Raw genomic sequence first — 27,956 nt, 5'->3', positions numbered from 1 at the left:
TGTGTGTAACGTTTCGTTACTCTTTACTAGATGGCGCACCCGTTACTCACTACCGAATACATACGGTTTGCTACAGCTCTAGTGCCTACTATTTGTCAGATAGTAAAATAAATAATGTGACGTGTTTGTAAACGTGTCACGACTGAAATAATTCCAAAAAAGTTATAAATATTTGTGTATTATTAACGCGATCAATTAGTAACAAGTATAAAGACGGCTCTGACTTTTTTGGCCTAACATAGTTATAAACAACGTTATTATTCGTTAATGAAAATGTCGCAACAAATTAACTAAGAGCATTTATATTAAAAAAAGTGCACATTGTTATGTTTAATGGCGGGAAAAAATAGATGTCTATTTTCTAAATAACAAGAAATGCGTACAAGTATATGTATATTCAAAGGCTTGGTTTATTCGAGTCGAGCATACCTTGGCCTTAAAGCCAGCCAGTGATGCTGTGACTGTGAAGTCGCAGGCACAGATAACTAACGGAAGTTTGATAAAAGAAAGAAAGGACGGGATTCTATTTTTAAAGCCACGCACTTAGGTGGCGACTGCAAGCTGAAAAATGTGACAGGCGTCAACGGCAAGATGTCTAGTGGCGAGCGAGAGGGGTGGAGATAAAGCAGACAAATAACAAAAGCGCGCTTCAAAGCGATTACGCCATAAATTCCTCAAAAATACCTCGTTATAGCCGTGTTCTCGCTATTACCGTGCTCGCTATAACGAGATTCTACTGTATTCCCTTTACTGCAGATTGGTAGGTACTCACTAAACAACCATTTGTAGTTCCTGTCAAATGTTAACAAGGACCATTGCAATGCTGTTCTTTGCCTGCGGACATATTTTGAGTTGTGGAAAATCTGAATGGTCTAGTTAACAATCAACATGCCTAAGCAAGTTACTTACTTGGTGGTATTTTAAGAGGAGGCATAAAATAACAGGAGTGTGTTAATTTTTGTAAACAGAAATATGCAAATAATGCCACTAGGATAAAGACACACTTCAAGGGTGAGATATTTCCACCACATATAAGAAAATATTTTTGATGATTAAATATTGTTACGAATCGCGGGGTTCGTAAAGGATAGCCCAATTAATAGATTTTACAACACACTACACAGTTTTATTTAGTGGTGCACCGATATGACTTTACCGATTACCGATTCAATTACCGATTATGAGAGCAATAATCGACAGATACCGATTCAGTTACCGATTATAATGAAATTTTTTTAAGTGTAATAATGCTAACAAAAATTTTTATTCCCATGTGAATTTAATAACAAGATTAGGTAAAATTGAGAATACAGTTATAATAACAGTATAAAAATATATAAAATACACTATTAAGTCATTGCAAAGTGTAAATTAAATTAACTTCTATTTAAATATTTGTTATTGTAAACAACTTGAACTACAGTCTAATAATTGTAATTTACAATGGGTAAGTTTTTGTTGCGGAAAACTAGCATTATTATCGACTATCACATAAGGTTGCATCAAGAAATTACCGTTTAGCAATGTAAACATGCTGCTTTATTTTGTTCACTTGAGTTTATAGAAAAATGTTTCCACACTTCACTTTTTTTCTCCCTACTCGCCATCTCACTATAATTATATAAAAATGACTAAAAACCAATTCTAGCACATGTTATTTTATTTATGTTGACTGAATATATAAAATTATAAATACTTTTTCACGTCACATACAAATAACACAACGGATAATGTTACCAAAGACGCCTATAACGAGTTGGTAAAATGCAGTGATAAACTCTAGCAGGTATCGGGACCACGATTTTGAACCGCTACTACGACTCGAAAAGATCGATTGTCATAGAATCCACTGCAACTGTTTGTGGTATTTTGATTGCGTGTCATCTATTTTACGTCTCTGGCTATAGGTAATGATCAAGGCCACTAAACAAACAAAAGACGAAATGTAAATAAACGTGTAGGAAAAATGTATTTTTTATTGTTCGAGGCAATGAGATTTATTAAACTTAACGAAATATCTGTAATTATGATATGACGGAGTTAGATGAATTTTGTAATATATACAAATATTACGGTATTTCGTCCTAAAATGTGTAACAAAATATTACACGGTAAAAACCTATTTAATTACGCCGGGACGTAAATAATCGGCAAAGTAATCGTTAAGATAATCTCTGATTACGATTAATCGGTAAGTTCCCATAATCGCCGATTACGATTCATCGGTATCCGCATCGGTGCACCACTAGTTTTATTGATGGCCACTACTTATGTCACTTACAAATAATCTTCTAAAATGCCTAATAATCAATTGCACTTAAAAAATGTTGCTTCCCCAGTCACTCGGTTTTTACACACACCGCACGCCTCGCTGGGCCGCACCTCTGGCGCAACTCTCGCCGCAGCACCCCTTGTGGTCCTCCGTCGCGGGACTCCGCCGCTGTCCGTCGCACTTCCCTTCGCCGAGGATCCGCTCGGAACTTCGCTCGGAACTCAACTCTCTGCCCTGGAACCTTCGTCCATGGACTTCGCCACTCTGTCGCACCCGTGGCACCATCGCCCCGGAAACTCCGCCGCGGGAAAGCTCCTGCCTGAACTCTGACTGACTGAACTCTCCCCCAGGCCGGCGTCCTCGGGCATATATGCGGCCGGGGCCGGTCGCGTCATTCCGCGTCGAATCGACGGCAGAAATCTCTGGAAACACGTGTCGGCGGCTCGCGTAAACTCCGGATGCTGGTCCTTGTAATCTTCCAGGCGCGCGTGACGGCCGCCAGCCAGCTGTGCACCTGCACGTGTCACGGCCTGGCTCACGTTCGTAACAACATCTTAGCTCTTGGTATTCTGCATTTGGTAGCGTAATGTATTGCCATGATGCTGCCATCTATGGCGAATCAAGTGAACCAAAGTTCATAAAGACAAGAGAAAACTTTATAGTATTTAATTTTTTATGAATTCTAACAAGACGGGCAATATTTAAATTAAATCCCTTGTCGAAAATCAGGGCCAAAGCTGGTGTTTATTATTATTTTAAGTATTATTGCTTTTATTGGAGCTGTTTCATTATATAGTTATATTTCAAAGGACTCGAGTTCAGAAACTGTAGATGTACATTTAAATATTTGTAATGGGCCATTTTATCAATGTAATTTAATCAGTTTTCATATCACTGTATTATTATTTTTTGGAATTTTTTAGATGATGTAACAATTATTTCTAGCATGCCAGGTCAATATGTTTACAGCATAATAAATTAAATGGTTGTATAGAATATTCTCAGCTTGTCTGATGACTATGTTTGGGATAAAAAAAATTTATTTGTGGGTTTTACTTAACATTACTTTGTTTGGCCACATTAAAACTAAAGTATGCTGCTGTTCAATTTAGCTATAGTATATTCTACATTTATTATGTAGTATTCATTAATTATTTTTATATTATTTTTCAGAGAAGCTGCTGTATTAGAAACTTGGATCCACGTGCATTGGGTTTGTGCTTTAACTCGGGTGCTTTGTCCGTTTTTATTTATCAATCTTCACTTGACATTCATTATTTCCAGCTGGGCAGACGGTAAAACAGATGTTTACTTTGTGCGTTAATTTATTTTCAATAATGCAAGGTCTAAATAATAGTTATGTGGAAAAGGACATTCAAAGCCCATTTTAATAAACAGTTGTTACTGCAGCGAATTCTACAAAACGTTGAGTAAGACGCTTGCATAGAAGTTATTTTTTGTTTGTTTTTGTAGTATAGGTTATCATAAACCAAATTATGATGTTCCTGCACTAAATGGCCATAAATATAACCAAACAATAATTAAAAATAAACAGACATAAGAGATAATGTAAAATCAGCCACTATTGCTAGAAAATTCAATACTTATTATCAAATTTGCTAATAATATTAAAAAGCAGCAGAATATAAGCCTTGCATGCTGAAGTACTTAAATTAAGAACTTCACAGTTACTAGGTATATAATCCTAGAATCCTAGTATACTTCAAGTTTGTGTTAGTGATGTTTCATGAGTGTTTTTTTATTTCCCTAGACCAAACTGGGCTCGAGTACTTAGCAGTGAAACTGGCATGCCCCAGTCACGACGCTCGACTCCACGTGAAGTCCCAGGCTTCTGGCACATGTGCGCCAGCAGAAGCCAGTCGCTCCTACCGTGTACTTGACCGAGGCAATATTGCCCCATGGAGGACACAACTGCAGCACATCCCTCCTCGTGGTCTGCCCCTCCCTGCTCCGAGCCATGGAGCATGAGTGAGGGCCATTTGCAGCTATCATCAAAATTACTCAATAAATATGTCAATAAAATTCCAGATTGCCAAAATTATATTTTTTGGGAATTTTCATAAAATATATTTAAAGGGGTATGGTAATATTTTATAACCCACAAAAAAGTCTGGGATTTTTTTTGAATTCTTAAAAACTAAATAAAAAAATTAAAAAAATAATTTGGCTGCCGAAAATATATTTTTTGCAATTTTTTTTTTGCAAATGTTATATGCTGCACAGTAGCAAAACAACCGCAAACTCTCTGCCAGACTTGCAGGCCTGGTTTCGTCAATTGATGAAATTACATTTTTCCACAATTTCATTTTGCCGAAAGGACCTTCCCGAAATTTGTCGCGAGCTCTTGGACTATAAAGGTCGCAGAAGTGTGATGGAGTAAATCTTTAGTGGTCTCAAGTAGTTTCTTTTCCACAGATGTTTTTAACACCTATGCTGAATTTATAAATTAGGTTTACTTTTTTTGCATTTTGATACAAAAAAGATAACATTTAAGTATTATAGGGTATCAATAAAAAAATAAATTTTATATTATCGGTGTTTTGCCTTTCAAACTATATTATATTTTATAATTTTTATATTTTCTTGATTTAAGTTTATTCAAATATTTTAATATTATTTATATATTAGTTATTAAATACTTAAACAATATGGTTGTAGTGCAATATGAACCTGCTCGAAGCCGGGCTCGTTGTGGTAGGGCTTGTCGTTGAGCAGCGACTGAATGGAGATGAGCACACTGGCCAGGCTCTGCGCCGGACTCCACGACGGCCCGGTCCACGTGCTGCAACACCAACACCCACCAGCTGGACGCCAAGCTCAACTATTCACTTCTCTACAACAGAAACACTCACTGACCCATTACAAAAAAGTAACTTCATACAAGATTTAGGAAAACATCCCTCGACAAGTCGACCACATGTTCACGTGAGTAGCGGAGGCGAATCTTGCCGAGCGCTGGTCTCTCGAGAAGGAAACGGCCGAGAACGATGCGGTCGGTCGGAAGTCGCGCCGAGAAGTCCCTGTGGCGCTTCGTTAAATCCGGCGCTTCGCCTCGGAAGGAGGGGATGCTTCGGCTTCGGGGCCGTAAAGTTCCGAGGACGTCCGAGGGAGGGGTCGAGAAATACAGGGTTCGCAGCGCGATCTACCGTGGAGTGGTCGAAACAGATGCAAAGTTGACGAGATTACCTCGAAAGCAAGGGGAGTGCTCACCTCAGGCGAGCTGGCCTGGGAAGCTGCAGAGTAAAGTGGTCCTGGTCATGGGGACAGCACAGTTTCAGGAGCCAGGCGTGCTCTAAGGTGGGAAGAAGACGAGGCAGGACGCTGAACTCGCATAGGGCCGGACAATATTAGATACTGTGCTGGGAACGACTAGAGGAAACAGCAGAACAAAGATTAAGTTGGAGGGTAAAGTGAGCGGAACAAGTTTAATTTTAAGCTATAAAATTACTGTTAGGATGATAGTACAAAATTAAAAATTAAAATTGTGCTGAAAAATCATGACTGATGGCACAATTTTTTAGGATGAAATTATTATACATTTATATTAAATTAGCAGATACCCTCATGCTTTGCTATTCGGATTAAGAACACTCTTGCACTGCTCATTAGACATGCCCCTCCTCATAGGCACACCGCTGCAGACACTCAAACCAAAAAAACAAACAAAAAAATCAAATTATGCAAATCAACATATTAAACAAAAACAATTGCTAGACCTAAGATAACAAGCAACAAAATAAACCAAAGATCCATCTTGGAGTCAATAGATTTTAAAAGCCTTCAAATTTACATTTAGTGCACCAGGACCTTGTCAACAGGATGGCAAAGACAATCACCGGACTGAGATCTACCAAGTAACAGCCACGTCAGGACATGAAGAGAGTCATCAACAACGCATGGCCGTTGCCATGGAGATTATCAGGAAAGTATGCTCAAAAAAGCTATAAAAAAATTAAACTAAAAAAAAAACTAAGACAAATTAAAAAAAAATTTCTTAAGTGCAAATGGAACCAACTTAGAGAATCTACGTTACCAAATTTCAAAGCTCTAGGCCTCGTGTCTTCGCACTATGCAAAATACAGTCAGACAAACATTTTCTTTTATTAACATTAATTATAATTTGGGTTTACATGTTAACCTGGCCTATCTGAAACCTATAGAGGTACCAAGTTACATAAATGGCCACTGCAAGCTTTACAAACCAGAATGTCTTTGATACTGCCAGTGCCATGCCTGGTCATACCCTGTTCTTAGCTAGCAGTACACGAAACCAACACCTAAAAGAGCACAAACATGTAAAAAAATTAATCCAAAGCTGAATTTTTGCACAGTGGTAGAGTAAAGTATGCTTAATAATATACCAGAAGTTTAAACACAAAGATTTTATGCATCATACCAAAAATGTGCAATTATGTCCTAGATGACAGGGTCTTACAGCAGTTGATTAAAATAATTCCTACTTATTAATGCAGTTTTTGGTACATTCAATAAACCTAATAAAAATAATATAGAATCAGCCCACTAATTGCCAAACCATTTCGACACACATCCAGCCGCTGATGTTGGCAGACTTGCCAACTTTTCCAAATGAGAATCAGTAAAACCTTTCCAAAATATTAAATTTTAGTGTAAACTGCACGCAGAATTTTTTCATTTAAAAAACACATGATCCTAAGCATGCATATATTTATTTTTAAATATTAAAAACACTATTTCTAATATAAACCCATAAGACATTTACTAAATCCCATCTAAACCAACTGACAAACACTTTAGGCCTAAACAGTGATGTTCACCCAAGAATGATGAATGTAGCCATGGCTATAAAAAGCTTTTTACAAACATACAAATAATTGGCACTAAAAGTGTAACTTATTATTGAAAAATGTGCAGTACCATAGGCCTAATTACAATAAGAAAAATAATTTAGTTTTGTATAAGATAAAAATAAAAAACCAAAAACTTAATTATTTGAATTTTTCACATAAATTTTGAGGTTATGTGAAAAAAGTGTAATCACAAAAGTTGTATATCTTTTTATTACCTACAACTTTGTCATTTAATTTTTTACATAGGACTTGTAGTTTTGCCATAAATCGAGATAAACCGTTTTTTACTCTTAAAAACTCACCCCTCTTCCACTTCCCGACCTCAGATTGCCCGTAAATTATTTTTCCTTTCATTTTTGTTATATTCTCTTCCTTTTTCAACAGGTTTCATCCAACTATTATTATTTTTTTTTCCCAGAAATTATCGACCCTGGTCTAACCTCACAGACTGCATTTCAGAGAGTATCACAGGGCAGCTTTTGACAGATATATCGCTATACTTTGTTAAAACACTTAGAAATGGACCTTGCGGAAAAGGGTTACAGAAAACTAACCGCTTGAACACATGGCATGGTTGCTGCTTCGTCTCCCTCATTCTTGTGAGCCACAATAGATGAGGGCTAAGCGAGCCACCTAGCGAGCGCTACCTCCCTATTGCAAGCCAGAAATGAGATGGTGCTTTGTCAGTGTGTTGTCTACTGCTCTGCAAGCCAATTGTATGCATCCTAAGGTGAATACTTTAGTAAGAAAATAATACAGTGATATAAAGAAAGAGGGAGAGGTGCCAACAGTTTCTTTTCTTCGAAATCTACCAAATGCTAAACTAACAAACACTTCTCTAAAAAGTGAAGTGAAGTGGTTCTTCCTGAGAACACGTTAGCTGAAAGAAGCACTCACCCCAGAATGCTGAGACACACTTTGCCACACTTGTACAAGTTGGGGTTGAAGCGGACGGTGCCGGCCCCCGTGGTCATGAGCTTGACTCGGGGCGGTCGAATGGGGTAGTCGGACGGGCAGCGGATCAGGAAGTAGAAGAAGCCTCCTTCGTACGGCGTGTCGAAGGATCCTGTGATGAGCGCATGGATCACCGTCATGTTGTTCTCGTCCGGCACGACGAACAGCCCGGGAGGCGGGTCATTGTATATGGACATCATGTCCCTGCGCGACAACCGCCGTCACATCACCCACAAGTTCACTCTGATCAAACACTTCAAGTGCTATGGCCCACAGTCTAACAACATATATAAGTTATAACTACACTGAAAATTTTTTCTTAAAAACATCTTTAAAATCTGTAGAAATAATAACGCGATAACATTTTACATCTTAAAAAGTGTGTAATGTGGCTTTAAAAGGAGTGAAAACAACAATTTACATTTAAAACTTTTTCAGAGATAAGCAAGTGGGGGAAAAATAAAAAACTGATAAGGCTAAACAAGAGTCAATGGAGAAAGTAAAGCTAGAAATAATTTGCAAGAAAGATTAACAGTAAGAGCATGATAACATCACTAACCCTCACTGTAACCAAGACAGGAAGACAGGAAGACAGGAAGACAGCATGACAGCATGACAGCATGACACAGTTTTGTCAGCCAGGTTCACAAGTCTGCATATCACATTATGGTGTGTACAGTTTCTGTCAAAATGAGAGATTATTCACTACAACAATTTCAGTCAGAGCAAGAAGCAAGAAGAATGGCCTGACATAAAGCATCAAGATAATAATGCCAAAATAAATCAATGATAGTGGTGAGGCAGGAGATGGCTCTAGGTGTTCATGAATACTTGTGTTGGAAAGAACACAGATGAAGAGAGCGTTAATGCTGCAAATCAAATAATGCCAAAAGTGAAAAAACATCAGCAATCAATGTGTTATGGAGAATAAATCTATAAATAATACAGGATCATGAAAAACAACTGCCAGGATTCTAAACTGTTATTATAAAATTAGTATTTAGAGGACATACACATTTGGCATTTTTTAAATGTACAGTGAAATTTTAAGTTTTAAGTTTTAGACTTAGCTTAATACACTTCGATATGAGTGCCATTTCAGCTGCAGTGATCTAGACAGTACCTACTCCATTTTCTGAAACGTCGTCTGAATCGTGTCCACAGCTAGTGTTACAATTGCTGCAACAAAACACTCTTTAAGGTGTTAGATGTTTATCAAGTTCTCGGTGTACGGAATGTTTTCAACGTATTCCCACAGAAAAGAGTGAAGTATTCGGGTGACCTACTGTGACAACGCAGCATGTGCGAGGAACGGTAGTAGTGCTGCGAGACTAGCGAGAGGTGGCGTGAGACAGAAGCTAACATATGTATCCACGAGGGAAAACCCCCAGATGACACAGCCACGGGCCATCAGAGTGAACGGGGTTGCCTCCCACTTCTCATACATGCAGCACTTCAAGCCTTGCCGTTACACAAGGACATAGATACCTTTTCTCTTTTCTGTGGGGAGAGACAGAAAACATTGAGTACGCTGAGGAAATTCCAAGAGAACACTGTTGCAAAAGTTGCAGCCGTCTCTGTGTGACACAATTCAGAAGATATGGCAGGAGATTTAATACAGTCTACACATCACCAAAACTGAAATATATCTAAGTGTACTGAACTAAGTCTAAAACTTGAAACTTTAGTGAACATTTTAAGATACCACATCTGTACTGTATCCATAAGATTATTCTTATATAATAACAATTAATATTCTGGAAATCGTGTTTCATGATCCTGTATGATAAGCAGATAAAGAAATTTTAACCATGACTGGCCATAATTAATGCAAAATAACGAAAATCCTATAACATCAAAATGTTACCAGAAAAAATAAGGTTGTGTGCTTTTTTTTGAGCACAGTAACTATTGAAACAATTAACAGAACAGAGAAAGGGTCTTATTTTAAGAGATGCTGCTAATTTAAAAACCATCCAGACCAAGCAAGAAGAGGTACTAAAAATTAAGGTACCACAATTTACAACAACAAAGAGTTAGATATTATTTTTTAAGGTTTATTAGGTTTAAAGATCATTAATAAATATGTCACAATAACAAGTCAAATAATTATGGTAACAAAGCAGATAGATTGCTTTTTACAATGTTGAAAAGTAAATACAGTTAATAGAAAATAAATGCTACGAGGAAATCCTTGAACTCCAGAAGATGCAGAAGGTAGTTATTTAATCACATTGCATGCCCTCTGGTCTAAGTTAATCTACCTAAATAAAAATGTACTAATAAATTACAATCACAGTAAGACAAGCATTAACCCTTTCTATCAAACTTTGTCAATTCCTAAGATATGTTTTATTTTATTTTTTGTGTGTGGTAATAATCTTACTCTATAATTATATTACACGTGTATAATTATTTTATAATTAATAAAAGTAAAATAAAATGTATTTATTTCATGGACATAAAGTATGTTGTCTGCTAAAATTGAGGTGCATCTTAACCCACAAGATCAAGGTCTGATAAACTCCGTGTATCATCGCGATATAAATTGTCCACTTCAGAGAACGAATGGACTGAAAGGGTTAAAATAAAATACAGACCGCAAAATGTAAACATATAGTTTTGTCAGAATCTACAACAGGATCAGGTCAGCACACGAAGCAGCAACACCGCAGACTTGCCGCAAAGTGGGGGGAGAGGGGGGTACGACTGCAATGTAATAAATATTGTACCCAGCAATTTAAAGGTTTAAAAAGATTTTGTTTTCAAATGAATGAAAAATGGGTATATTTAGTTTTTCTGAAGGTAGTGTTAAAATTGTTTTCACAAAAATTGCTAAAATATTTAATCTTTAACTGTTTACATTTTGGAAAGTTATTCAAACAAGTTGAACATGGGGGCAAAAATCTCGTAAAATTTTTTTTCCAGCATAATCGGTCAACACTCAACATACATCTGTGTAATGTGCCATGCTATTATTCTTAAACATAAATAAAATAATTCAAAACTGAAGTCAAATAAAGAACTAACTCTGAAAACATCTATTTAAATTAGTAAATAAAATGGACCCAGAAAAATGTGTATAAACGATTTTAACCCAAATATAATATTAAAATAATATATACCCAAGAATTTTTATTAAATATTCCCTGAGTGGGAAAGGGAGTATAATGCACGTTGAATATCACTTACATATTATGTTACAATAAGAAAATACTATAGATACAATTTTGAATGCAAACATTTTGCATGTTAACCGATTGTCACTGCTTTTACATGATAAGCAAAAACTATAAATACAAAAATTGCTTATGTAATGGTAACTTATTTAGTAACATTTATAAGGTGGACACATTACAAATAGTGCCTATAATGAAGCCCTTTTCAAAATAATTGAAAACAAGTGGTTTTGAAATACTGGCAGTGATTGGGTTTTTTTCCCCTGGGAAATGTACGAGTTTGCAGATGCAAATAAACATAACTCTTACAAATCTGTACCAGAATCTTGTTCTATCTGTCCTGCTTCATTTACATACAGAAAAATAATACAATTGTAATGGTTACATGTTCTTGATAGAAATGAACTCTTCTATAAATGTAAGCTTAGTTTTAAGAAATCTCAGCAGTGTTACCGGTGTCACCACTCCGAGACAAACAGCTACCCTGAGCGAGACCCGGTGAATCCGAGCGCAGTGCCTCGCCCACACGGACCGTGAGTCAGTGAATCACTTTTGAGACACATTTATAAGGGGACAGTGTGGAGCTACTATACCATTGGCTGACATGAGTATTCATGCTGCCCGACCAGTACGCAGGACAACAGGGTGGACTGTGTGTTGTGTTACTGGTGGAAGCAGCCAGGTTCCGGCAGCAAAGACACAGCTGACATTTCCCGGTCCTAGTTCCGCCCCCGTACCGGTGAGGCCCCACCAGGTGTACATCGTCGGCCTCCCACGGGACAACTCAACACATATGCCCTGGTGCAGTATATGATGGTTTACGATATACAGACGGTGTGAACTCCGAGCAAGTAGAACTTAGTTATAGTAAGGTGTGTATGTGTGTGTGTGTGTGTGTGTGTGTATATATATATATATATACACACAAACTGTAATTGTCTTCTTGTTTAATCTTTGCTCTGTTGATTAGAGTTAACTATATTTATGTTATACTCATATGCAGGTTAAGGCCTTTTAAAAGAAGGTTGATCATTCATAATTACCTTAATGTTTTGATCTGAAATTTTGTTTCCCACAAACTAAAAACTATAGTTGTTGACATAACAAACAGAAAGTCATAGAGTTTTATTTTCAATGGCAGTAATTTTTGTTATGTGTGTTCGCAACACAAGCTTACCCAGAATCAAAGGGGAGCCAGTTCGCAAACATGAACACCTGAACTATCTAAGTACCACCCATTGAATGATATATTGTTATGTTGTATTTAACCCTAATAAACTGTTTTGCATACCCCTGCCTCTAATTTCTTCAACCGTTGCCCAACTATTAATAGCTGTCCGCAACTTGAGAAAACCAAAATTCAGGAGAAGCCCATTTAAATGTGAGTCTGCAACCCCTCCCCTTTTTTTCTCCAAACAAAAAAAATAAAATAATAAAACACTGAATTTTTCAAGCCTGATCCCCGACTGCCCCATGTAGACAAGGTTGGGTAGAACTAGGGGTATGGCGGACAGCTACGGCAGTTCGTGACAGTGCGGTCGCTCCAATGTTGCCAGCTCACTTCCCACTGCAGCTAGCCCTGATCTTACAACAGTGTTCACCAGGGGCACTAATCTGTATGATTTGCATGTGCGTGGGTTTTAACAGACACCAGTCATCTCCTGATAGAGTGCTCGTGTGTTGTACACTGCCCATATGTGCCCTGTACGTATATCCATGCAACGAGAAACTTTAAATATTCACCCAGGTGCTTTGGTCAGAGGAATTGGATTTAATTTGACAAGACAGCAGAAAAATATATGGGAAATAATTTTACAACAGCAACGAGTTTTGCGATAGTCTTACAATTTTTTTTCAACAAAACATTATCTAGATCTTAGTGTTCCACCTTGAATACTTTATTATTTGCAGTAAACTAAATGTTCAGCTCCAACTTCCAATTTGTATACTCACTGCCAAATTTACATTCATCCTGTGTAGCATAAGAAACCTCACACAGCACAAACAAATAAATGTACTAATAAGTATGTACTCATTCCTCTCTCTCTCTCTCTCTCTCTCTCTCTCTCTCTCTCTCTCTCTCTCTCTCTATATATATATATATATATATATATATATATATATATATATATATATATATATAAATCAAGCAACATAAACATTAAAATAACAGGAATAGCCAGCCAAAACATACAAACAGGTTCTTTACTAAATAAGATTTTCTTCATGTTAACACATTTTTGCTATTTACATTATTGTGTACAGAAAATATATGCAATAAAATTTTATTTTTGCTTGTATTTATGGCATCTTGATGTCTTGTCTCTTTGATTAACCTTTTTTTTATCACTAAAATCTACCTTGGCTGTGTTAATTAAAGCTTTGTCTTAAGATCTGATTTTAAAACATCTATTTCAAGCAGTAATAAATGCAAAAATAAAAAGCTCAGTTAGCAAATGCAACATGTACATGCAAATGTAACATTGAAGTGTGTGTGCACACATGCCAGGTGTATTTAAAAAGTAATGGTAATTTGCAATTTTTTGGAAAGAAGTTTATTAATTCATATACATTAATGTGTCCTCTTCAAAATAGTCCCCGTTAGTACTTGTTGATTGTTTAACCTTGCGGCACTATGCTGTTACAATTGAAGAACATTGAACCGCACTTTTTGAGCTGTTGCAGTCTTGGTGATCCAGAATGCCTCCACTCGGACGACTGAACCTTAGTTTCAATGTAATATTTCACCTGTTATGACACGTTTCAATAGTTCTACGTCCTTGTTAACTTCATTAGCGACTCTTCCATTCGTCGCTGTTTCTGTACGAAATCCAACAATTTTGGAACAAATTTTGCTGTCATGAGTTCCATACCCAAAACACCCAAAAAAATTTAATGGCATGAGCCAATTGATATGCCAACATCAGCAACTTCTCTGATTGTGATTCGGCGATTGTTCATACTAATTTCTTTCACTTTTTCGACATTTTCAACAACTGTTGATGCGTTGGGGTGTCCAGGGTCTCGTCATATTCAACGTCTTCACGGCCTTCTTGGAAACGCTTGTACCACTCACTTGTACCACTCGCTTGTACCACACCCTTTTTTTACTCACAGCAGACTCACCAAAAGCAATATTTAACATTTCTAAAACATTGCTACATTTTATTCTATTCTTGTAACAAAATTTAATGTAAATTCTCTCATCCATTTCATAATGAATAAAAAATTACCAATGGTACCAACACAAATATAACTTTTTTGACAGCTGACAACCGACTAAACATCCTATATGGTTAACCATGTACACATACATTTCAGACATGTTCACCAACACATTAATTAAAAAATTGCGCAAATCAAACTAATGCCACCCGCAAAATTACAAACTTCCTGTTACTTTGTTGTGGTTGGTTTTTAGCTGCAACGTAATACCAATTATACAGATGTGATATGAGTTGGCCCCTGGATGTGACACCACCAGCAGAACAGCAATGCACTTCTGGTTGCCTACCCCTATAGCACTTACACTTTCACACATTTACTCCAAGGCACATCCGAGGTGCGGAAGTGGAGTCACCTGACCACACCAGAGCAGGGAAGTAACTCCATGTTTCTGGAGGGTTTTCCCAGAAGTCGATACCAGCTGAGGGAGTATACAAGGGCCAGGCTTCCTGGAGTCTTCAGAATCTTGAGAGAGCTGAGGAAGAAGCTCTCACCTCCTGCCCATCAGCACGTCATCTAGCAACGTCACTCTGCCCAACATCACGACGACCTGCACACTGGACTCAGCCGACTTCGCCCGTTCAGCGCCGAGGTGCCAGCAGAAGAGGTAACTCGTTTAGTTAATTGTCGACATCACTCACGGAGCAAGTGGGTACTCGCTTCTGAAATATCACTCAGCTGATTTACGACCTTTGGGTAAGGGCAAGCCGCCAACTAGGTATAAAAATACTCGCCTACGACTTTGATTTGTTTACTCGTTGAGCGAGTGCGAGTGGGCGAGTGGAAGAGAGCATCGCTGCTAGAAGGGCACATGTCAGCGGAGGCTACGCAGAGGACTGGGGCAGTGGCTGACTTGCAAACACTGGACCTTGGTTCTGACGAAGTGGGAAGTACTGAAGTGTCACTGATAGAACATGGCAACGGCCACTACGAGTGGCAACGCCCGGTCCGTGCTGAGCGTCGCGAGGGAGGAGGGCTGCAGTGAGGCCCTGAAGTGGACCCTCCCTCTCACTCGTATGAGTCGTCACCCGAATAACCGAGGGGCTTTTGTTTAGCCCAAAACACACATTATACAACATTATAACAGTTTCAACATGGTTACATATGAGCTGCAACAAGTTGCAGTATTTTAATGTTTTCAAGGTCTATTATTTTAGATTTAAGTTGAGACACTTCGGGTGTCTCATGTGATTATGTTTAGTGTTTATTATGTTTAATTATAATTTTAACGTAATTTTTTTAAGTAATGTTTTTATATTTATTTTTATATAAGTCTTTACTAGTTTTAGTTAATATTTAATCAAGTACTGTGGTTTACCGTGCGGCCATTGACCCCTGCTCAATGGACTTGTCCTCGCATGAGAGAGGGGGAAATTAGCGGAGGGAGGTGGATGACGTCACGGGAGTGTGACGTATGCGGCGAGCGGACTGTTTGGACTCTGGGAGTCGGAGTCTAGTCGAGAGAAGCTTGCGGGGGTTGACCGACGGCGGGCCAGTTGTGAATATGGGTTCCCAGGGTAACTCCGTACACGGGAGTTGGGACACGACCCATACTTCGTTATGAACGGTTAACCATGGACATTGCTACGCGGAGTTATCGTTGCCGCGGCCCGCATCAGCTGTATTATATTTTTTATAATTTGGAATGTACGGGAACGTATTTCGCATCAACGATTTTAAACTTTTTCGCAAGTCGCGAGTGTTAATCCACCAAGCCCCGAAGTGCGTCGACCGGGGCCATTTGACCGTGCAACAGGTGTCATCTACGCCCAGTCTACAGCCCGGGTACCCGAGGCGCGACAGTTTGGTAAATTTCTACTGCACGGCGAGCACCAATGTAAGTAAAACTTTAATTTATTAATGGTGAAAGAAGAGGTTGTTTTTGGGACGGTAGCCAAGATTTCGTGTGGACTCTCCCCCCCCTCCCGCGGCGATGAAGGACAGACTTAGACTTATGCGATGGCAAGGTTTTTGTGCCGCAGGTAACGTGATCGCTACGGCCGGGCGTCACGTATAGCATTTGTAAATTTTATGTCGTTTTTTATATATTTTATTTCACTTGTCTGTAGTTCATGTATTCTAAATTATCGGGAATAAATTTAAATGTTTGCATATAATGTAATTGGTTTGAACGCTGCAATAACCTACTGCACACCCAATCAAACTTGTAATTTAGTTTTGCGTCTCTACCGCGTTTACGCAAGTAGCCTTGGCGAAGTCAAGGTTAGCGGGGTTGAAAAACAATGCTTGTAACTGGCGGTGCAGGTAGAGATGGACGTGGGCTGTTCGCCCCCGCACGGGGTAATTTTTTTACACCCACAAAGTTAATAGTAATTGTGTAGTAAATATTCTTATAGTATTACTACACTGCTGTTCAGGGCCATTTTTAACGAGTTGCAATGAGGCTCGAATACAAATATTTTTGTTAACAGTGTGGTCATTTAATATTTTTCCTTTATTGTTGCATAATTATTGTTTTACATTTACGATGAGAATAGCTTTGATAATTTTTTCCTGTTGATGATAAAGTCACCTTTTGTTAATTTGGACATTTCTTTGTTTTTAGTTGCAGTTAATGGATTACCATCAGTAACACCGCGCTACTGTAAATGTTTTATGTTTTGTCCCTTTTACTCCGCTCCAGAGTTAAAGGACACAACTACCACACCACAGAATAAATAAATGTATCAGAAGCGAACTACACCGGCCAAACACGAACTCTTCCACCTGGTTTGCTTATGACGGCCGCCATGTTGTAACTGCGTTTCCAACGTAGTCGTACGCTGTATATGAGCGGCAGATGTTGTATAATATTGTGGTGATTTTGTGCGATCGGATTTATTACTAAGATTTGTCTGCAAGAATTTCCATTCACTTGATTCTTCGAAGAATGGAAAAAGAAAAACGTAAGCCCTGCGGGACAACGTACTGCTCAGCATTTAATTGCTCGAATAATAGGAGGCAAGCGAAGAAAATAAGTTTTTTCTCATTCCCTTTGGATTCAGCAAGGTAAGTTATTTTAGCATTCACTATTTGTAAATTTGTTAATACTGATGAATAACGTGGGAAAGTTCGTAACACATCCGCAATTGGTAGATAGAGTTCATCCGTAATTGTGTAAGCCAAAAGACCCCCAAAGGACATGGCAGAGACTAGGTTTAAGCTTAACACAATGCAAACTAACAAGTACACAAAATAAAATAATACGGGCAGTACAGGTAGGCCTACAGCTTAATACGCAAATACATATTAGGGAAAATTGTGTTGTGTTCTATTACTTGCTGAAGTCTTAGAGAATCTTGAATAGTCTCTCTCTACTGAAATGTCAATTGGGACATTACCCTATTGTAATTGTTCCGTATCACGTATCCAAGTTTATCCCTCGCTTTTGATGGTGATCCTGTAAATATTTCTTATGGTACAGGATGCTTTCTGTTTTAATTCAGTACTTAGAAAGATCCTGCATAAAAAATTCATGGTATTAAAAAATTATGATCTTAAGTAGAATAAAAAGGAATTTATATCTTGTATTCAACTTGCAACAACTATTGATCGTGTTCAGGGTCTTTCGATGTACTAAATGAAAACAGCAAGCACCATGTACCACAGATCTAAATGTACAGGATCATGCCAGCAAGAGCAAAGGATAAATTTGGATACGCGATATGGAGCTTTTATCCTACACTACAATGTATTAATATTCCATATGATAAATAAACAGCAAGTATATTTGCTCAAAACAGTAGCCTATCTATTGTAATGTACTATAAGAGTGTTCAAAAGTTATAATAAAATTATTACAGTTATGTAAAAAAATGCAAGCAATGTGTTAATATATTGGAAGATTGTGTCTCTTCATAGGGTTTGTGTTTGTACAGTTGAGAATTATGTTATTTCTTTATCATTGCAGATGCAAGAAATGGGTTATTGCTTGCAGACGAGCAGATTTGATCAACAAACCTGCTGAGTATCTGCATAAGAATTGTACAATATGCAGTGATCACTTTGAAGACTGTATGTTTTTGAATGATCTGAAGAACAGACTTCACAGTCATGCTGTCCCTACAAAATTTGATGTTCCAAACCCACCTCCACTTATTCAGTCCCAGAGAAAATTGCCAAAGAAGCGAGTATCTGTGGACAGTAAAATATCTTCGGTTCCAAGTGAGTGTTATCACAAGTTTTTCAGTTAGGAGATACATGTAGAGCCCTTTCCATGCACATGAGTTCCAATTATGATACTGTCCCATATTTATTAATAATTTTGTTTGGATTGTTACAATTGTTCATTTTAGGCCTACCAACAGCACATCTAGGATGATATTACAATAGGTGAATGTGTGTCTTTGTTCTACATACCATTGTTAACATTAGAGTCTTGTTAACCGGATATGTCCATATAGGCTAATCTCAAAATTGGTGATTTTTTAAACTGTGTTGTTAGTCAAGATGTGATTGAAGTATAAAAACAAATATCAGCTGTTGTCTCATTATATTATTATGTTTAAGTCTGTTGTGCTTACATGTGTTGATCCTAGAAGATACATGTCTTCCTGATGTGTATGAATAGTTCGTGAGGTAGTTTACATTTACTTACTTTTATATTACAGTGTTTTCCTCCACCTTCTGTTGAAAAGGGGTTAGGATAAATTTGATTTATTTACATGTGATATTTCATTGTGCCTTGCTCATGTTAACACATTTTGTATTTACTCAAGTGAATACAAGCATGCATACTGGAAAGAACAAATACATCAAACCCATTGTGGGGATGAAAATAGTGTTCTAACAATTTAGGGAAGCCAGTGTAAATAATCTTTTTTCTTTTGTGCATTTTAGTGCATTCCATACTGTTTCACAGGCTTTAGCACTTAATTGGCCTGAACTTCATTGATCTACCCACAAATTTTCTTATCTTGACATCAAATTTTAACCAGCGTACTTAACAGTTGGTCAATAGAATGTGTGTTAATGTAATGTGTATTGCACGTGAACAGGTTTTCAACATGAAATGGACAAATTTTCTAATTATGTGGAGGGCAGTGACATACTATACACTTTGTGTGGTAATGCTAGTTTATAAACTAACAACCTGTGCTCTAATTTTGTACATTTCCTTGGTTTACGCAGTAATTTTTACTGCCTTCATCCCACAAACTGCTTGAACTTCATTGACCTAATTTTGTGTATAGGTTTCATATTTCTTTAATTTTGTTTGAAATGTGTCAACAATATGAACAACACCCCAATGGATCAGTGTCACACTTTTTTTTTCCTAGCACATGAGTTGCTGAACTACACTATATTGCAACTTTAAAGTATCATTGTAATAAGTAATTTGGTTATCTGCTGGTCATGAAATTTTCCATGTTTTCCTGCAGAGTATGAACAATGATGTTTTGTAACTTTCAGGTAAATGCAGCAGATTTGAAGATAGCTGTGTGGCTATGGGGAGTGAGAACACTGCTTCAAGTCTGACCTTAGAGGAGCTGGAAGCTGCCAGAATCCTTGTCAGCCTTACTACACCAGCAGGTATGGTAATCTTATTAACATGTAAGGGAGAATTCATGTTGCTTTTTCAAAGGTACTAGGGCCTACTGAAATGTCTTAAATATTATATCTAGCTTAAGAATTTCATGCATGACAGCACACAATTCATTGCCTTTTTTTAAATAACGATTTTGGAAAACTGCACTGAAAAATTGAGATAAAAAAGCACAACACACATTTTATAAGCAGCAGTAAGTTACACCATAAATTTGGAGGTAGGCTACTAGTATCCCTTTCCTCTTGTGGGTGACATGTTATGAATGTTAGTAAAAATAAAAAGTAATGACACACACTTTTAAGAAAAATAAACTGGTAATGAACTTGCAGAAAAAAATTGCCATTAAGGAAAATAAAAGAATGACTACCAAATTCTACAAGAAATTAATAACCATGTTATAAATTAATTAAAAACTGTAAAGTTTCTGGTTATGTATATTCAAAATAATCTATCATGGCCAGGTCATATATATGATTTTTAGACAAATAAACATGCTGGGTTGGGTGGAGGGGGGTGGGGAAGTGAATACTGCCCTGGGAAAACCTCCAGATTTTGGATTGTCAAGGTTGGCAGGTATGTAATTTTCCAATATGTTACGTTAGTACTGCGTTCATCTGTGTTGAAATTCGGAAATTTATGGGGTTAGAAGGGGTAGAATTTTACAACCTGGATTACCTCCAGGGTGGCCACATATTTTTGAAAATGAAATTCCCTGCAATTTCCCTGTTTTCCAGAAAATTCTAAGTTTTTTCCCTGAAGGAGATAATTGTGCTACAAGTTAAATTTCATTTAAAAAAATTACATATTATGCAATGGTGTAATCATTAACATAATTAAAACTTACTATGACTGATTAAATATCCTAAATAATAATAAACTAAATTTTTATCAAATATTTTCTTACCTATTATCAGATCTGCAACCACAATATTCTAGTAATTAAAAACAAAGTTTATGGATGGAAAAGAATGAGTTACTTGTTTACAGCCTATCTTAAGTAAGTTAAATAATGCTTGTTGAAAAACATGTCCACAAAACTTTCATGGGAAATTGATTAAACATACACTCTAAAATAAGTGTCCTACTTTAAAAAAAGACATCCTGACAAACAAACTTTTAAAGCAAAACTAAAAACATGAGGCATAAAACATATTTTTTTTAAACATTGAAATTAAATAAGAAATGTTGAATGAGATGGAACACTGAATAAATGATGACTAATAAAAGGCGGAGTTCGGCGCACAAACTAGTGTCTTATTTTGAAATTGCTTTTATCTCCTCTTCAATAAGAGCAGACTGTTTCATGGCATCTTCCATCAATTTTCTCCGCTTCTCTTCTAACTCTCTAACAAGGGAAACTGACCTTCTCTTCTCTACTTCTGCATGATGTAGAGCTTCTTTTTTTTCTTTTGCATCTTTGAGGGCGTCTGAGTATCGCAAACGAGCACAGCGATATGACTTTACCAGATCTTTTGTTAAGGTCATATTTTGAATGCCTCCTAGCGCTGAAACTGCATCATAAACTTGTCTCTGTGACACTATTGAAGATTCATGTAGGTTTTCCACTAAGCATTCTTTGTTAATAGAGAATCCTCTCTCAACACTAGAGTTCCCATGAGACAAACAGAAAACCATCTTCAAAAAGTTGACTAATGCCTGATAGTCTCCATTCTCTGGAATATGGCTTAGCCACAACTCAGCAAGAGAAGTGCTTTCAGATGAAAAAGTTTTCATTTTCTCACAAAATTCTGATGATTTACACACACTCTTGAATTGCCTGTCAACATTATCAGCAACTGTTCCTGACAACCATTTACTTTCAACAAGCAGTTTTAATGTTGTGGAAAGACGAGCATCACAGACTTTAGGAATAACAGCAACAGACGGATCCAGACATGAAATTCCCTTTGCCAAAGAATATTTCAAGGGTGACCTAATCATTATCTTCTGACAAAGAACCTGAAAACATTTCATGCAGTCATCCTTAAAAAGCAGTAATTCTTTCTCTGTTGAACCTTTTACCTTCTGCAAAGCACTTCTTGTAGCATACCCAACATCTACATACTTTGGATTAACTAAACTTTCTTTATCATTGAGTGGAACATCTTTGATGGATTTAGATTTCTCTAAAACATGCTTTACCACAAACCTCAACATGAACTTTTCCAACAAGTTACTTAAAGACTCGTAAAGGAGGGGAGCAAGTGGAGCATCAGACTGGAATTTCTGCAAAAATGGCTCCATTTCCAAAGCTATAGCTTGAAAGAAAACTAACTCTGGAATCAGAAATTTGTCCCCAATAGTTTTTGAAACAACACAAAAACTCTGGCAAGATGGAACACGTTTCATTGCTGTAGCCTTCTCCACAAACACTTTCAAATGAGGAACCATTAAAACAGCACGTTCTGCAACACCAGAATTTTCCAGCCATCGTATGGCACAAAACTTTTTTGAAAAATTTGAAGACCCTGAAAATTGAACATAATCTGCTCTTCTTGCTGGAACATTCTTAAATAAATTATACAGAGCACGAAGGAACTCAACAATTTTCCAGTCTGTGGCTTTTATGGCAGCTTTGAAGGCACAATGCAATGTGTGTAAGCCACAACTACCTATGTCAAGGAATGATGGATCATTTTCACTTGTAACTATTTCTTCTTTCAAATCCCGGAGGAACTTAAAATTTACATGAGGTCCATCCATGGATATCTGTAGTATTTTTTTCATGTCGACTTCTGAAAGTGCTTCCACAAAAGCCTTGACAAGATCACTTGCTGAAGAATGTTCTAAAAAAGCAGATCCAAAATAATGGGTGCGCAAATTGTTTTCACTCCAAAACCTAACCGTTATGTCCATTTGACCTTTTTGAGCAACTTTATTAAGACTCTCATCAAAACCGACAACACAGTATTTACATTCCTTCAACTTCCGAATCAACTCTTTATGAAAATGTGGGGCAAGACCATGCACTATTGAGTATGCCAATTTTGTTCTTTGTAGCTGCATTTTGCAAGCAATTTGAGAGTCTGGAAACATTATAGGGAAAAGATTAACACTGCTAGCAGCATTTCGCATTGAGTTGTGAGATAATATCATATTGAGACACCAAATAATTTCTGCATGTACAACAGAATCATTCAATAAAAAATGGCTTATGTTTTTGGATGTAGTTTCTTGAGAATGAATATCAGGTTTTGAATCTTGTGAAGAAGTGCCAGCAACTACTTTTTCTGAATTAACATTAATCATTTCAGAATCTGTCCCAGGTAAGTCTTTTGGTTTAAGAAACACTCCCATCAGCAGCAATCTCTTCTTAGCATTAACAAATTTAATGTGTTTTTTACTAGTCATGTGGCTAGTAACTGCTCTCTTGCCCATGTTACTCAAGCTGAACACATTCTGGCAAAAACTACACCTTGCTGCATACTGATTGTGCACAACTGGCCTCAACCATTCTGAAAAATCTTCATTCTGCAGCCATGTTTCTTTAAATGCAGATTTAGTATATTTTGAGTGTGACATCTTGGCTCTAAATAAAGAAAAATTATAATTAGTTTCCTATTACTCTCAAAAATCCTAAAAGTATTATACTTAATTCAATGTAAGTCTAACTTGCCTAACCTTTAAAGAAAATTAAAAATGTTTAAACATAACTGAATACCGGCGACCACACAGTTTGACGCAATATTTTCCCCAGTGTTATTGTGAAGAAAAAAAACACTCGTGCGGCACTCTTAACCTAATCTACCAAGACGCACGGTGATATAATTATGTGCTATTGAGATTTCAGCTTGACTTACTACCTATATGAAAATTTTTAACTAGGAACGCTTTGTAATTGTTGAATAAACTGACAAGTTGTAAAATTGACAAACCAAATAAAACAAAAGCTTACCTTATCAATGTTTCCACAAAAAATTCAAATTTTCACACAAACGCATCAACCACAACATAACTAGGCCTATAATACATTCACGGCCCGCGCTCCCGCCATTTAATCCAGGTTATGCACCCGTATTTTCACATACGATGGACTACAAATTACCGTCAAAATGGTTATAGTTTCAATTCACCACAAAATACACTTCGGAATTTGTGAAAAATTGCTGTTCAATGGTTTATTACGCAAAACAAACAACAACCACTAAGCAAATAAACCATGCACAATCCGGTCATGATATTCATGCCCTTGCCACAAAAACAAATGGCACGGCAATGTTCCGCTATTTCGGCAAATACACGAAAAATACGACATTCAGTAGACCAGAATATGGTACACTGGCCAGAAATACAGTACGTTAATTTTATTGTCTGCTTACTTACGCACGTTGTATGGTGCTATTATCAGCAATATGGTACAAATACTATATTAATGGAATGTTGGTACCGTACCAAATTCCATGTAGCCGATGCGCGGTACGGCGTGGAATATTCTGCATTTTAATAAGATAGTATACATTAAATAGCGTGTTTTATAAAATTTAATTAGCACTAATAAAAACGCTGAGATTTGCACGTTGCCCTTAAATGGTTCTATAATGTACATATTCACAGTTGACGAAATAATTACTACCAGCAAAAAAAATTCCAGGGCCCTATTTCATAAACACAGTAATAATATTAGTTCCTAAATAGTAGTGAAATAAAAAGTAGCTATTAGTGTAGAAATTTGTGTTTCATAAACAAAGTTGAAGGACTGCTAAAATAGTTCACTATTTTTATTAGTTTAATAGTCAGCTGATGTTGGTGGGTAATATTTTGATGTTTACATTTTTGAACATTGTGTAAACATGGCTAAAAGAGAACTTAAAAACAGGAAATATGAAAATTTTCTGAGGAAAATTTTGGAGAATAAAGATGTTCTGTTTGGTGCATTTTCTGGCACTTTAACAAAAGATGTGAAGAAGTTGTGTTGGACAGAAATACGTGATTATGCAGTAGCAATCGGTTTAGTCACAAACGACAAAGACTATGCATACATCAGAGACAGCACTTGGCCAAATCTCAGAAATAGAACAGTGGTAAGTACTTAGAAAATATTTAAATGTAACTGTTTATAATTTTAACACTTCAATTGACTTTAAAAAGGATAAACATTTTGCTTTTAAATGTAATGATGTATATAGGTTATGGGTTAGGTTGTAGGCATGCAAGGCATGTAACAAGCATATGAAACTTCTCCCTTCCAAAAGGAAGTACCGGTAGTGATTTATTTTTACGTTTAATACAAAATGCGGTTATAGACAGTGCTTTATATTTTTTTACAGGCAAAACTCGATAGGTCCATTAAAAGTGGGGCTGGTGGTGATGTCCACAGCAAGCTGGATGTCACGGACCAGTTGATTGTGGAAATAATTGGCAGATCGTCCCCTGTTTTGAGAGGATTAGGAGTTCCTGATTCCTTTGAAGTAAATCAGGAAATAGAAGGACACAATCCTGTTGAAAATGATATACCATGTGCAAATGTCCAGATATGTGATCACGATAATGCCAACCACGGGCATCATTCTAACGAATTGAATGTGAATGTGTATCAAAATCCTTCACCAGCTGCTTCTTCGGGAAAGACTACGAACGAAGAAATCTGTGAGTAGGCCTGCCCCAATTTTAATTAAATATTGGTATATTGTTTCCTTAAAAATATTTATTATTGTGACATTAATTTGTTTTAGGTTCAAGACCATTGAAAAAGAGAAGGGTAATCGTGAGAACCTTGGAAAATAAAAAATGTTTAGAAGAACTTAAAATAAGAAAAACGAAGCTAGAAGTAAGGAAACTGCAACTGGAGATTTGGGAAACAGAGAACCGGCTGTGTTCAGCATTGTGAACTTACACAGGATATCAAAAATGTCATTGACAATTGTAATGATGCATCCCAGCAAGATAAGACAGAGATTGTTATTGTTAACAATGGACAATATACAGTAAATGATGATGGCAATATGCTATTACTTAAAGAATGTTAAACATTAAAAAAAAGTAAATCATAAGAACACTGAAAAGTTAGGAATGGTTGGAGTTTGTTCCTAAATACTTATTTTTTAAACAACAATGTTTTTTTCCCATAAAAATTATTGTACATTGTATTGACATTATATACTTTAACTTAAATACATGACTTGAACATCTGGCCGCCCCACATTTTTCATTGTGAGAAGTGTTAAGTTTGTGCCTTATCTTCTATTCTGAAAATGCCTGTAAAAATATTGCAGTTTTTCTCGTGCTTGTATGATATTCTGCTGGACATCTTCATCATTATCGTAATCTTCTAGTTGTACATGATTTTCCTCAAATTCATTAGCAAACCACTCATTTTCTTCCAAGAAATAATTTTCTTTTGATAGATTGCTTAATACAACACAACATTTGACTATATTGCATGCAAAAACAGGATGAATGCGCATATAGTTCAAACAAGGGAATTTTTCCTTCAGTTTACCTATTGCACATTCTACAACACGTCGTGATTGCTTATGTGCACGAAGGAATCTTAGTTATGACTGATCATCCACATTTTGTAATACAGGAGGAATCAGCCATGTTTTCAAGGGATTAATAGAGTCTCCAAGAAGCACTCCACTAGGGAAAGGTCTCCAACCCATTTCCATTCTGTCGAACAAAGAACTATTCCTTAGAACACGTGCATCACTTACACTTCCAGGCCAATTAGCGCAAACATAGTAGAACTGGAGGTCTGGACCTGCTACTAACATAACATTTAACGAATGATTACCATGTCGATCAACATAAGCTTGTTCGTCTTCAGAAGGGGCATCGATTTTGATGAGGGTTCCATCCAGTGCACCACAAATAAGTGGCATACCTGCTATTTCACTGAACTTATGTACAATGTCAGTAACATTTTCGGGCCAGCACACAGTATTTGCAAGTAGGGTGTTATTCACTGCAGTGACTACTTTGTCAATTGCTCTACAGACAGTAGCTTTAGAAACATTGTGCATGTCTGCTATGCAGTGGTATTGCACACCACTACCAAGCCAGTGTAGTGCTATTTGCAGTTGTTGCTTAGGTGAAAGTGCCTGGTTCCGTGCTGTTGGATGGAATAAAAAAGGTTCAATGCTTGTGAGCACATATAATTAAAAACACCACGTGTTAACCTAAAATGTTCATTGTACTCATATGTTTCCTCTAACAACGTATAGGTTTTCCTTTCTTGAAAATGTCTCGGGCGTCTTACTATTACATTATCATCTTCACTTCCACTAGAATCTGAGGATTCCATTTTCTTTGTTAAATTTTTGTACTACACAAACAGATACCACTGCTGTTCTCTAAGAATTGATGACTCTTAAAATTATTTATTATAAAGCCAAGACTGATAAATTTCAGTGCTAATAATCAGTGCACTATATTAGTGTTTGAAGTTTATGAAACACTCTTGATTTTGAACTCATTTTATCACTCATTATTAGGAGTCCTACACTACTAGCTACTTTTTTACACTACTAGTTTTATGAAACAAAACTTATAATTAGCAGCTACTTCTATGACTCCTAACTCCTAATTATGAGACTAATAAGTTTTATGAAATAGGGCCCAGGGCCAAATCACTAATTCCCTGTATTTTTCCCGGTTTTCCATTGCAAAATGATATTCCCTGTAATTTCCCGGTTTTCCAAGATTTCCCGGTGTGTGGCCACCCTGTACCTCACATTGAGGAGAACTCAGGGTTCTATTCGTGGTAAGGCCATCCTGATTTATGTTTTCCATGGCTTCCCTGTTCACTCCAGGCATATAACATGATGATTCTTTAACAAAGGCAGTGGGTGAGTCCGTTCCCATTTCCTGTCACTTGTGCTAGTGTGCGCACCATTCTGAATATGAAACATTGATTGAATATGGCACTGTATCTCGGACACAGTAATGTATTTTGGAATACCTGATAATGTAGAGCTGCCAATTCTCCA

General features: G+C 36.9%; 2 protein-coding genes across 5 annotated transcripts in view; one reads left to right on the top strand and one right to left on the bottom strand.

The window, feature by feature from the left end:
- Window positions 1-27,956, bottom strand: part of LOC134533316 (ubiquitin-conjugating enzyme E2 Z-like) — a 69,916-nt gene that overhangs the window by 23,879 nt on the left and 18,081 nt on the right. For 2 of the 4 annotated variants that reach the window (XM_063370805.1, XM_063370804.1), the window contains exons 2-3: window positions 8,020-8,280; window positions 4,964-5,075 (exon numbers count right to left, since the gene is read on the bottom strand). In XM_063370805.1, coding sequence (XP_063226875.1) covers window positions 4,964-5,075; window positions 8,020-8,280 — 373 coding nt within the window. Of the gene's footprint in view, window positions 1-4,963; window positions 5,076-8,019; window positions 8,281-16,927; window positions 23,558-23,923; window positions 24,533-27,956 lie in introns of those variants that run through there. The other 2 variants (XM_063370806.1, XM_063370803.1) reach the window with 2 other exon arrangements.
- LOC134533317 (uncharacterized) lies at window positions 24,781-26,050 on the top strand. Its single transcript, XM_063370807.1, has 3 exons — window positions 24,781-25,049; window positions 25,296-25,614; window positions 25,701-26,050. The coding sequence occupies exons 1-3, from the start codon at window positions 24,819-24,821 to the stop codon at window positions 25,853-25,855; spliced, it is 705 nt and encodes a 234-aa protein (XP_063226877.1). The 5' UTR covers window positions 24,781-24,818; the 3' UTR covers window positions 25,856-26,050.

Source organism: Bacillus rossius, chromosome 6 (genome assembly GCF_032445375.1).
Source record: "Bacillus rossius redtenbacheri isolate Brsri chromosome 6, Brsri_v3, whole genome shotgun sequence".
Lineage (NCBI taxonomy): Eukaryota > Metazoa > Arthropoda > Insecta > Phasmatodea > Bacillidae > Bacillus > Bacillus rossius.
This window is presented reverse-complemented; position numbering and strand designations above follow the sequence as displayed.

Bases quoted from the DNA above. Each gene is read 5' to 3' on its own strand.
- LOC134533317 (XM_063370807.1), top strand. From the start codon at position 24,819: ATGGCTAAAAGAGAACTTAAAAACAGGAAATATGAAAATTTTCTGAGG. The intron at 25,050-25,295 runs GTAAGTACTTAG...ATTTTTTTACAG, and splicing joins ATCTCAGAAATAGAACAGTG to GCAAAACTCGATAGGTCCAT. The intron at 25,615-25,700 runs GTGAGTAGGCCT...AATTTGTTTTAG, and splicing joins GACTACGAACGAAGAAATCT to GTTCAAGACCATTGAAAAAG.